Genomic DNA, 11,764 nt, shown 5'->3' on the forward strand with positions numbered 1-11,764 from the left:
AAAACTGTCATCAACTGAGGTGTAATTCTGTCTAACTGTGCCGCGAAGGTCATCTCCAGTTGAAGTGTTGTAATACACTGGAATTCAGCATTTACCTGTATCACACACACACACACACACACACACACACACATACGGGTCTATGTGGTATGGCGGGACTATACTACGTCAATCCGCCCGGTGGTGGTTTAAGTGGACTACCCTTTTGAAAGGACTTAGAGCCAAGGGAGCGAGGTTAAAGTGTTCGAAAAAATCTGAAAAAAATTTGGGTCACTTCAGACCTCATACACTCCCTATAGAAGTCTAGATACACTGATACACACCAACCAGACTCTATTGTGTTTTCTGGAGACATTGTCCACTTGACAACAATGTGTTTTATGAGGTCCAAAAAAAACAATATTGGGTCTTTAAAGGGACAATGATGTAATATGTAAATAGCTCATCATTACCATGAATACACATCTGACAGGACACAGGATTACTGGAACATCATTTTATTAGTGTTCTTGGATCTGAACATTAATTTTAACCATAAATAAAAAAGAAATCTATGGACAAAAATGCCCACGCTTCCCACAGAAATATAAAAATATAGAAAACAGAAAAATTAAAAACATTTAAAATGAATTTTAATAGTTTAAAGGTAAATATTAAGGGGAGAAAATATGCATTTATAATTTTTTATTTTAAATATAACCCGTCAAAAAAAACCCTAAATAAATTAAATGTAAAAATTATGAAATACAAACTACTTCTGTATTTAACAAGAACTTTTTTTTCTTTAAACAGAACATCAGTGTTAACAACAATTGGCAATCTGACCAAGATGTAAAACCACAGCTCTCTAAACAGTTATTTTAGTTCATTTTTTTCTGCCTTTTTGCAGTTAATCCTCTGTTTCTTACAAAATCTCTTATGTTTTGAACTGTTCTTCCTGCCAACACCGGATCTTCTACCAATTTGCAATGACTGCATTCATTTTTGGTGGCTAGTTTCCCTTCGTTTATGTGGTCTTTAAAATGCCTCATCACTGCAGCAACCTCAGCCTTGGACCACATGTTTTTGGGAGCTCTTCGGGAATTGTGGGATTGAGCAGCATTTTTCTCTGGAAGATATATAAAGTAGTAGTAGTTAAAACAAACAAAAAACCAAACAAAAAAAACAAAAAACATTTGGTGGTTAAAAGAATGGATGCTACCCTGTACTAACTTCTGAAATGTGTTGCTACCATCAATATCAAAACGAGCTAAAATTCTCTTTGAAAATTTATCAAATTTCTAAAATGAGACATTTAGTGTTCCGCTGTGAATAAAAGACTGAATAAAAAGTTGAATAAAAGTCTCTTGATGCATGCTCAATCATCCAGGTAAGTAAATCCCAAAACGTTGATTCTGTTAATCTGGACGTAGCGTTTTCAGTGGGAGAAACATTTTGTCACTCATCCAAGTGACTTTTTGCCACCACTCTGCAGTTTGCCATATGTTGCAAAGTGATGAAACAATAATAAGCTTAGAGAACCAACTGCACCCCTTACCTTCAGAGGGAGCAGCAGTCTCACTTGCTGCAGGCATTGTGAGTGGTCCTTCATCTGCTGATTACACAATTTGATTAAGTTTTAATATTTGTAACAAACATTTTATCCACAGAAACCAAGCTAGTGGTAACTTACCACAATCTACAGTGTCTTGGAGCTGCGCTGTGTTTGTGGAATCAGCTACTGCATGTACAGGCTCACTGGTGCCACACGCCAACATTGTGAGTGCTGTGTCATCATCATCTGATTCACTCTCACTGTCCTTTGTTTCAGCATCACTTAATGCAATTTCATCTGAGAAATTGTGGGAAAACCCCCCCAAAAAACCAAACACAAACCCCCCAAAAACCTCACATTAACAACGAGATATGACAAAATACAGAACAAATACTGGAAATTATAGTACATAGTTTTACTATTTAAGGCCACCACTCTGCAGTTTGCCAAATGTTGCAAAGTGATGAAACAATAGACTTCAAGAACCTTAAATCATGGACATTTAACAGAATGGTCTGTGCTTTTAGGTTTTAATTCGGTTGATAAAGCATAATATTCAACTACTGCCCTAATATTTGCTCCTTTCAATACAAACCTTCTATTTTGATCTCATCCAGTGATTTCCCCTGGATCTGGGAAAGTTGTCCTTTTTCCAGTGTTAAAAGCAGTTTGGAAATCTTGGCCAGCTGTGTTGTGGGAACTGGTAATCTGTAGAATTCGCGGTGAACGCGGATATCATGACCCAGGAAATCTGCAACCTGATCAAGTTCGTTGTTTTTCAAATTAAGGACTTGTGAGAGTGTGGCAACATGTTTTCTGAGCTGTGTCGATCTTAGATACTCAGGCTGCTTTGCTCCACACTGGTGTGCATGAACACGCAAGGAGTCCATTCCTCTGTAATGACTCATTGATCGGGGTCTTGCAAAGAGGTAGATATTAGTGGCACAAATACCACAGTCAGGCCTCCTACTAACCAGTAGTGACAGAGCATCCAGCATGCTTGGTGTTAGCAGAACTGGAACATTTCTGTCCCTTTTTCCCATTATTTCTATTCTACAGAAATAGTTACAGAGTCTCTGTTCCATTTCTGAGAGCCCCATGGCAACATCTGTGTGGAGTGCTGTTTTGTCTCTTTCAAGAAAACTTTTGAGGCGCATCTTTGAAACCTCTCCAGAACGTCTTCGGTTGAACACAATGATTTGTGAGAGTGTAACTTGTGCAAGTTGGGCATAATTCTGAGCTGTGGCTTCGTTCTCCAAGCTGCAAAAGGCACTTTCTGCAGATTTTTGAAGGTAGTGATGGAGAATCCGAACATCTTCTGTAAAGGGCAATGTTGATGGCTTGTTAAACTTTGCCTCACTCAATGTGTTCAAGGCACGGTGAGACACCATCTCAGACCATTTGGAGACATACAACTTCTTGAACGCATCAGTGGACTTGATTAGGGCTTCATCCTCTGTCATGAGGGCACGACAATGGATAATGTCAGACATTTTATGCAGTGTATGTCCCAGTTTCAGCGCAAGGCTTGGAGTTTTGTATGACAGTGTCTCTTCATCAAAACCTGAAACTTTCTTTACTGCTTGCACAACTCTCTGGAAATTAGCAGGCTTAATAGCTTCTTCCATGTTATGCACTGAGAATTCTGTGCGCAGACACAACAACAAACGTCCCGCTTCACGAAGCTTCTGTCGTATATAATCATACTTTGTAGGGTCTTGTCCATGTTTATTGTAGAGGGACTGGGCAAACTGAATAACAGTAAAGTCATTTCGCACAGCTGAGGCAATCTCATCTTGTTTCATAACAGCAAGAACCTTCCAGACTCCACTTGACACCTGCGGATAACACTGAGACTCCAGAGTTAAAGCCAGGCCGAGTACTTTGGTTCTTCCAGGTTCTTTATCCGTGTCATCTTTTGGTTTGTTAGGACATCTGCGGACATGTCTCCAAAGATCCTTGCGAACATACATCCCTTGACAATAAAAGCAATGAGCAAACTTTCCCTCTACTGCTTTAATCTTGGGTCTTCTCTTCACTTTCAGTGGTCCCACTCCACCATGCAAAACTGCAGCATTATGCTTAAAATTTCCCTTATTTCTCAATTTCTCTAACAGACTTTTACGCTCGTTTGAGTCTCTAGGCAGGGAAAATGCATGCACAACATCAGGAGCCGTTTTGTGCGTTTTCAGGTGGCGGGAAATTTTAGCTTGTGGTTTGCCACAAAAATAGCAGTAATTTCTTTTACTTAAAGTCATTTTTTCTGATTCAGTTTCGCAAAGCTCACTTTTATCTTGTGGCTTGTCCTTTGTCAAGTTGTGGATTAAATTCGTTGAATCTGATTGTTCATGCGCTTTGGAGATGTCATCTTGGCATAGCAGACCTTTTGATGTGCTTGGCAATAATGAGATGTCTTCATCTGAATCTTCATCATATGACTCTGAATCTGGCACATATTCTTCTTCTGATATGCTGTGGTTGCCATCATCATCGCTTGATATTTGATCCAGAACTGAATGTGGCAATCCATCCTCCCCTGAATATTCAGAAATTTCTTCTTTCTGGAATGTAAGAACAAAAGTTTTTTTAATTGATCAATACTTTAGACAGGTAAAAAATAAACTGAAAAAAAGTCAAGCCAAATATGAATGGGATACACACCTGTGTTGACTGGTGGCAATTCTGATTTGCCAATTTTGCAAGGCAAGATTTGTGCCAGACCCCTAAACAAACTGAAACACATTTTGATAGACTTAATTTAGCTTTGCAGTTCTATTTAAGTGAAGTAGTTTTTTGTCAAAGCATTGCAGTAATGTCAAATGCTGAAAAAACAAAAAAAACCAAAACTGTTCACATTAAGGATATTTTAATGACTACACATACACTGCTAATCCCCCTCCCCCCCCCAAAAAAGGACAGCCCAGATGTGAATGAAGGAATTATTCTTATTAAATACTTTGTTCTTTAGGTAGTTGAGTGGCATGAAAGTGTGTAGTTGAATGTGTGTGGCCTCCAGATGCCTGTACGACTTCCCTACAATGCCTGGGCATGCTCGGGATGAGGTGGCGGATGGTCTCCTGAAGGATCTCCTCCAAGACCTGGACTAAAGCATCTGCCAACCCCTGGACAGTTTGTGGTGGATGGAGTGAGACATGATGTCCCAGATGTGCTCAATTGGATTCAGGTCTGGGGAACAGGCGGGCCAGTCCATAGCATCAATGCCTTTGTCATGGAGGAACTGCTGACATACTCCAGCCACATGAGGCCCAGTGTCGTCTCGCATTAGGTGGACCCCAGGGCCAAATGCACCAGCATGTGGTCTCACAAAGGGTCCGAGGACCTCATCTTGTTACCCAATGACAGTCAGGCTCTCTGGCAGGCACAGAAATGCCACCCCTCACCATTACTGACCCACTGCCAATATGATCATGCTGGAGGATGTTGCAGGCAGCAGAACATTCCCCACGGCATCTCCAGACTGTCACGTGCTCAGTTTGAACCTCCTTTCAGCTGTGAGGAGCATAGGGTGCCCGTGCTGAAGTTGCCAAACTTTGTGTTTTCTGGCAAATGCCAAACATCCTGCATGGTGTTGGACTGCAAGCTCAATCCCCACCTGTGGATGCTGGACCCTCAAGTCACCCTCATGAAGTCAGTTTCTGACCATTTGAGCAGACAGATGCACATTTGTGGCCTGTTTGAGGTCATTTTGCAGGGCTCCTCTTGTTCCTCCTTGCACAAAGGTGGAGGTAGCGGTCCTGCTGCTGGGTTGTTGCCCTCCTATGGCCTACTCCACATCCAGGTAGCACCTCCATGCTCTGGACACTACACTAACAGACACAGCAAACCTTCTTGCCACAGCTCACATTGATGTGCTACGCTAGATGAGCTGCACTACCTGAGCCCCTTGTGTGGGTTGTAGACTGTCTCATGCTACCACTAAAATGAAATCACCGCCAGCATTCAAAAGTGACCATAACATCAGCCAGAAAGCATAGGTGCTGAGAAGTGGTCTGTGGTCACCACCTGCAGAACCAGTCCTTTATTATGGTGAATTGACTATAATTTCCACTTGTTGTCTACTCTATTTGCAAAACAGCATGTGAAACTGGTTGTCAGTGTTACTTCCTAAGTGAACAGTTTGATTTCACAGAAGTGTGACTGACTTGGAGTAACATCGCATTGTTTAAGTGTTCCCTTTATTATTTTGAGCAGTTTATGTTATGGAATGGGGAATTGAGGACAATCCCAAGTATACCATTTTTACAAGGTCCTGCACCAATGAGGTAATACTGCATTTCTTTAATTAGACGTGACCACCCATTAATTAAAAAGGGAGCAGTGTTCATTTCAGCACGTCTTAACTTGTTGAACTCTATTAATGCTTTTTACTATACACTGTACCTATTCACTAAATGTCTCACCTTTGCACTTAAAGCCAAGCCACTTGAGGGAGGAAACCGGTCCCACACACTGAATGCACTTGTCCAAAGATGATATTGTTGTGCACACCAGACGATGATTGTGACACTGTTAGCAAAATATTGCAACATTTATTTGTTTTGGACAGTTGGAAAGGTGTGTTTTCAATTCAGTTGCAGATATCAACTAATAAACTTCGTCCATGTAAATCACATCACACCCAGGTGACTGCCAAACACACACACACACACAGCATCCATAAAGAATGATGATAGATTAAATTATTAGTTCATTAAGTGGTACACTGGATTATATTTACCCTTTCAGGCTCTGGATGTTTCAGGTCCAGATCATTGTTTGGAAAGCTGTTTGGTTGTGGCTTTAGGCAGCTCACAGTCTTCTGAATCTGGCTGGTCTCAGTCTTCGTGTGTAACAGATAGAGAATGAAGACAAAAGAACAGTAATCTGACAGTTACTAAAAATGCATCACTCAAGAGGATGAATAGACCATTTCACTATTGGCAAATAGCGTAAGGTACACATCGTGCATGAGAAACATTCATTAAAATCTGTCCTAGGTCAATGTTACCTCTTCAAAATCTTGCACTGAAGAAGAATGCATGGCTTCTGAGCCTTGCTGAGGCATTTCTTCATCAAGATCCTGCAACAAAGAAAAGATGGCACAAAGATTAGACCAAGTGCTCTTCTTGCAACTGTACTGGGCAGTCCTGTGCTTCTGTCTTTAATTTGCATGTGTGTGTGTGTGTGTGGGGGGGGGGCTTTCCACTCAAGAAATGTTTTCTTCTGAAAAAAATACTGGCTACAATAGTTAACAACTGATTCCTTTGCAATCATCCATCCTCTTCCACTTATCCTTATCAGGATTGTGGGGTAGCAGTTTTGGGGCCTATACCAGCTACCATAGGGCAGTACAACCTGGACAGATCACCAGTCTAACATGGAAGGACAAGCATTTGCATTCACACCAAAGGGCAGTTTTGAATCACCAGTTAACCTAACCCCATAAGCTACATCTTTGGACTGTGGGAAGAAGCCAGAGTACACAGCGAGAGAGCCCATGCACTACCAGCAGTAAAAAGTGCCTAAAACAAGTTAAGTTGTATAGTACTATCTATCTTAATGTTCAAGCCTGAGTTTCAAACCACATAGAAACAAAGCACATGTAGTCAGTTCTGCATGCTGTAGGTCAAACTGTCAAGAAATACGAGAAGACCCCTCCTAAAACCAGAGTGATGTCACCATGAAGCAAACTTTGACAGAGTCTCCCAATAACAGTGTGGTCCTCCTAAGTCACATTTGGGTGGTTAACACACACACACACACACACACTCAGATGTTATCCAGACTTGCACTTTGAAACAATGAAAAGGACCTACAAGCCACAGTCCATGTAAATCACATCACACCCAGGTGACTGCCAAACACAAACACACACACAGCATCCATAAAGAATGATGATAGATTAAATTATTAGTTCATTAAGTGGTACACTGGATTATATTTACCCTTTCAGGCTCTGGATGTTTCAGGTCCAGATCATTGTTTGGAAAGCTGTTTGGTTGCGGCTTTAGGCAGCTCACAGTCTTCTGAATCTGGCTGGTCTCAGTCTTCGTGTGTAACAGATAGAGAATGAAGACAAAAGAACAGTAATCTGACAGTTACTAAAAATGCATCACTCAAGAGGATGAATAGACCATTTCACTATCGGCAAATAGCGTAAGGTACACATCGTGCATGAGAAACATTCATTAAAATCTGTCCTAGGTCAATGTTACCTCTTCAAAATCTTGCACTGAAGAAGAATGCATGGCTTCTGAGCCTTGCTGAGGCATTTCTTCATCAAGATCCTGCAACAAAGAAAAGATGGCACAAAGATTAGACCAAGTGCTCTTCTTGCAACTGTACTGGGCAGTCCTGTGCTTCTGTCTTTAATTTGCATGTGTGTGTGTGTGTGTGTGGGGGGGGGGGGGGGGCTTTCCACTCAAGAAATGTTTTCTTCTGAAAAAAATACTGGCTACAATAATTAACAACTGATTCCTTTGCAATCATCCATCCTCTTCCACTTATCCTTATCAGGATTGTGGGGTAGCAGTTTTGGGGCCTATACCAGCTACCATAGGGCAGTACAACCTGGACAGATCGCCAGTCTAACATGGAAGGACAAGCATTTGCATTCACACCAAAGGGCAGTTTTGAATCACCAGTTAACCTAACCCCATAAGCTACATCTTTGGACTGTGGGAAGAAGCCAGAGTACACAGCCAGAGAGAGCCCATGCATTACAGCAGTAAAAAGTGCCTAAAACAAGTTAAGAAGTTGTATAGTACTATCTATCTTAATGTTCAAGCCTGAGTTTCAAAAAATTTCAACATAGAAACAAAGCACATGCAGTCAGCTCTGCATGCTGTAGGTCAAACTGTCAAGACATACGAGAAGACCCCTCCTAAAACCAGAGTGATGTCACCATGAAGCAAACTTTGACGGAGTCCCCCAATAACAGTGTAGTCCTCCTAAGTCACATTTGGGTGGTTAACACACACACACACACACTCAGATGTTATCCAGACTTGCACTTTGAAACAATGAAAAGGACCTACAAGCCACGGTCCATGTAAATCACATCACACCCAGGTGACTGCCAAACACACACACACACAGCATCCATAAAGAATGATGATAGATTAAATTATTAGTTCATTAAGTGGTACACTGGATTATATTTACCCTTTCAGGCTCTGGATGTTTCAGGTCCAGATCATTGTTTGGAAAGCTGTTTGGTTGCGGCTTTAGGCAGCTCACAGTCTTCTGAATCTGGCTGGTCTCAGTCTTCGTGTGTAACAGATAGAGAATGAAGACAAAAGAACAGTAATCTGACAGTTACTAAAAATGCATCACTCAAGAGGATGAATAGACCATTTCACTATCGGCAAATAGCGTAAGGTACACATCGTGCATGAGAAACATTCATTAAAATCTGTCCTAGGTCAATGTTACCTCTTCAAAATCTTGCACTGAAGAAGAATGCATGGCTTCTGAGCCTTGCTGAGGCATTTCTTCATCAAGATCCTGCAACAAAGAAAAGATGGCACAAAGATTAGACCAAGTGCTCTTCTTGCAACTGTACTGGGCAGTCCTGTGCTTCTGTCTTTAATTTGCATGTGTGTGTGTGTGTGTGTGTGTGTGTGTGGGGGGGGGGGGGGCTTTCCACTCAAGAAATGTTTTCTTCTGAAAAAAATACTGGCTACAATAATTAACAACTGATTCCTTTGCAATCATCCATCCTCTTCCACTTATCCTTATCAGGATTGTGGGGTAGCAGTTTTGGGGCCTATACCAGCTACCATAGGGCAGTACAACCTGGACAGATCACCAGTCTAACATGGAAGGACAAGCATTTGCATTCACACCAAAGGGCAGTTTTGAATCACCAGTTAACCTAACCCCATAAGCTACATCTTTGGACTGTGGGAAGAAGCCAGAGTACACAGCGAGAGAGCCCATGCATTACAGCAGTAAAAAGTGCCTAAAACAAGTTAAGTTGTATAGTACTATCTATCTTAATGTTCAAGCCTGAGTTTCAAACCACATAGAAACAAAGCACATGTAGTCAGTTCTGCATGCTGTAGGTCAAACTGTCAAGAAATACGAGAAGACCCCTCCTAAAACCAGAGTGATGTCACCATGAAGCAAACTTTGACAGAGTCTCCCAATAACAGTGTGGTCCTCCTAAGTCACATTTGGGTGGTTAACACACACACACACACACACACACTCAGATGTTATCCAGACTTGCACTTTGAAACAATGAAAAGGACCTACAAGCCACAGTCCATGTAAATCACATCACACCCAGGTGACTGCCAAACACAAACACACACACAGCATCCATAAAGAATGATGATAGATTAAATTATTAGTTCATTAAGTGGTACACTGGATTATATTTACCCTTTCAGGCTCTGGATGTTTCAGGTCCAGATCATTGTTTGGAAAGCTGTTTGGTTGCGGCTTTAGGCAGCTCACAGTCTTCTGAATCTGGCTGGTCTCAGTCTTCGTGTGTAACAGATAGAGAATGAAGACAAAAGAACAGTAATCTGACAGTTACTAAAAATGCATCACTCAAGAGGATGAATAGACCATTTCACTATCGGCAAATAGCGTAAGGTACACATCGTGCATGAGAAACATTCATTAAAATCTGTCCTAGGTCAATGTTACCTCTTCAAAATCTTGCACTGAAGAAGAATGCATGGCTTCTGAGCCTTGCTGAGGCATTTCTTCATCAAGATCCTGCAACAAAGAAAAGATGGCACAAAGATTAGACCAAGTGCTCTTCTTGCAACTGTACTGGGCAGTCCTGTGCTTCTGTCTTTAATTTGCATGTGTGTGTGTGTGTGTGTGTGGGGGGGGGGGGGCTTTCCACTCAAGAAATGTTTTCTTCTGAAAAAAATACTGGCTACAATAATTAACAACTGATTCCTTTGCAATCATCCATCCTCTTCCACTTATCCTTATCAGGATTGTGGGGTAGCAGTTTTGGGGCCTATACCAGCTACCATAGGGCAGTACAACCTGGACAGATCGCCAGTCTAACATGGAAGGACAAGCATTTGCATTCACACCAAAGGGCAGTTTTGAATCACCAGTTAACCTAACCCCATAAGCTACATCTTTGGACTGTGGGAAGAAGCCAGAGTACACAGCCAGAGAGAGCCCATGCATTACAGCAGTAAAAAGTGCCTAAAACAAGTTAAGAAGTTGTATAGTACTATCTATCTTAATGTTCAAGCCTGAGTTTCAAAAAATTTCAACATAGAAACAAAGCACATGCAGTCAGCTCTGCATGCTGTAGGTCAAACTGTCAAGACATACGAGAAGACCCCTCCTAAAACCAGAGTGATGTCACCATGAAGCAAACTTTGACGGAGTCCCCCAATAACAGTGTAGTCCTCCTAAGTCACATTTGGGTGGTTAACACACACACACACACACTCAGATGTTATCCAGACTTGCACTTTGAAACAATGAAAAGGACCTACAAGCCACGGTCCATGTAAATCACATCACACCCAGGTGACTGCCAAACACACACACACACAGCATCCATAAAGAATGATGATAGATTAAATTATTAGTTCATTAATTGGTACACTGGATTATATTTACCCTTTCAGGCTCTGGATGTTTCAGGTCCAGATCATTGTTTGGAAAGCTGTTTGGTTGCGGCTTTAGGCAGCTCACAGTCTTCTGAATCTGGCTGGTCTCAGTCTTCGTGTGTAACAGATAGAGAATGAAGACAAAAGAACAGTAATCTGACAGTTACTAAAAATGCATCACTCAAGAGGATGAATAGACCATTTCACTATCGGCAAATAGCGTAAGGTACACATCGTGCATGAGAAACATTCATTAAAATCTGTCCTAGGTCAATGTTACCTCTTCAAAATCTTGCACTGAAGAAGAATGCATGGCTTCTGAGCCTTGCTGAGGCATTTCTTCATCAAGATCCTGCAACAAAGAAAAGATGGCACAAAGATTAGACCAAGTGCTCTTCTTGCAACTGTACTGGGCAGTCCTGTGCTTCTGTCTTTAATTTGCATGTGTGTGTGTGTGTGTGTGTGTGTGTGTGTGTGTGGGGGGGGGGGGGGGGGGGCTTTCCACTCAAGAAATGTTTTCTTCTGAAAAAAATACTGGCTACAATAATTAACAACTGATTCCTTTGCAATCATCCATCCTCTTCCACTTATCCTTATCAGGATTGTGGGGTAGCAGTTTTGGGGCCTATACCAG

The 11,764-nt window shown here is 41.6% G+C and overlaps 1 protein-coding gene across 4 annotated transcripts; it reads right to left on the reverse strand.

The window, feature by feature from the left end:
• Window positions 1-278: 278 nt before the first annotated feature.
• Window positions 279-6,330, reverse strand: LOC146550495 (uncharacterized). 4 transcript variants are annotated; one of them, XM_085260062.1, is made up of 7 exons: window positions 6,273-6,330; window positions 5,956-6,061; window positions 4,196-4,257; window positions 2,130-4,095; window positions 1,673-1,831; window positions 1,538-1,594; window positions 279-1,108 (listed from the first exon to the last, which is right to left on the reverse strand). In XM_085260062.1, exons 4-7 carry the CDS (start codon window positions 3,790-3,792, stop codon window positions 861-863), a joined length of 2,127 nt encoding a protein of 708 aa, XP_085116188.1. In that variant the 5' UTR covers window positions 3,793-4,095; window positions 4,196-4,257; window positions 5,956-6,061; window positions 6,273-6,330; the 3' UTR covers window positions 279-860. The 4 variants fall into 4 exon arrangements, with proteins under 4 accessions (XP_085116188.1, XP_085116190.1, XP_085116186.1 ...); XM_085260064.1 differs by having other exon boundaries at window positions 1,538-1,591; window positions 4,196-4,266; XM_085260060.1 differs by having other exon boundaries at window positions 4,196-4,266.
• Window positions 6,331-11,764: the final 5,434 nt, after the last annotated feature.

This window comes from Mchenga conophoros, linkage group LG20 (assembly GCF_057382185.1).
Source record: "Mchenga conophoros isolate Kocher_MC1m ecotype Shallow Benthic linkage group LG20, M_conophoros_male_GT1.1, whole genome shotgun sequence".
Taxonomy (NCBI): Eukaryota; Metazoa; Chordata; class Actinopteri; order Cichliformes; family Cichlidae; genus Mchenga; species Mchenga conophoros.

Bases quoted from the DNA above. Each gene is read 5' to 3' on its own strand.
- LOC146550495 (XM_085260062.1), bottom strand. From the start codon at position 3,792: ATGACTTTAAGTAAAAGAAATTACTGCTATTTTTGTGGCAAACCACAA. The intron at 1,832-2,129 runs GTTTGTATTGAA...ACAATTTCTCAG, and splicing joins GGATGAGATCAAAATAGAAG to ATGAAATTGCATTAAGTGAT. The intron at 1,109-1,537 runs GTAAGGGGTGCA...TATATCTTCCAG, and splicing joins GACTGCTGCTCCCTCTGAAG to AGAAAAATGCTGCTCAATCC.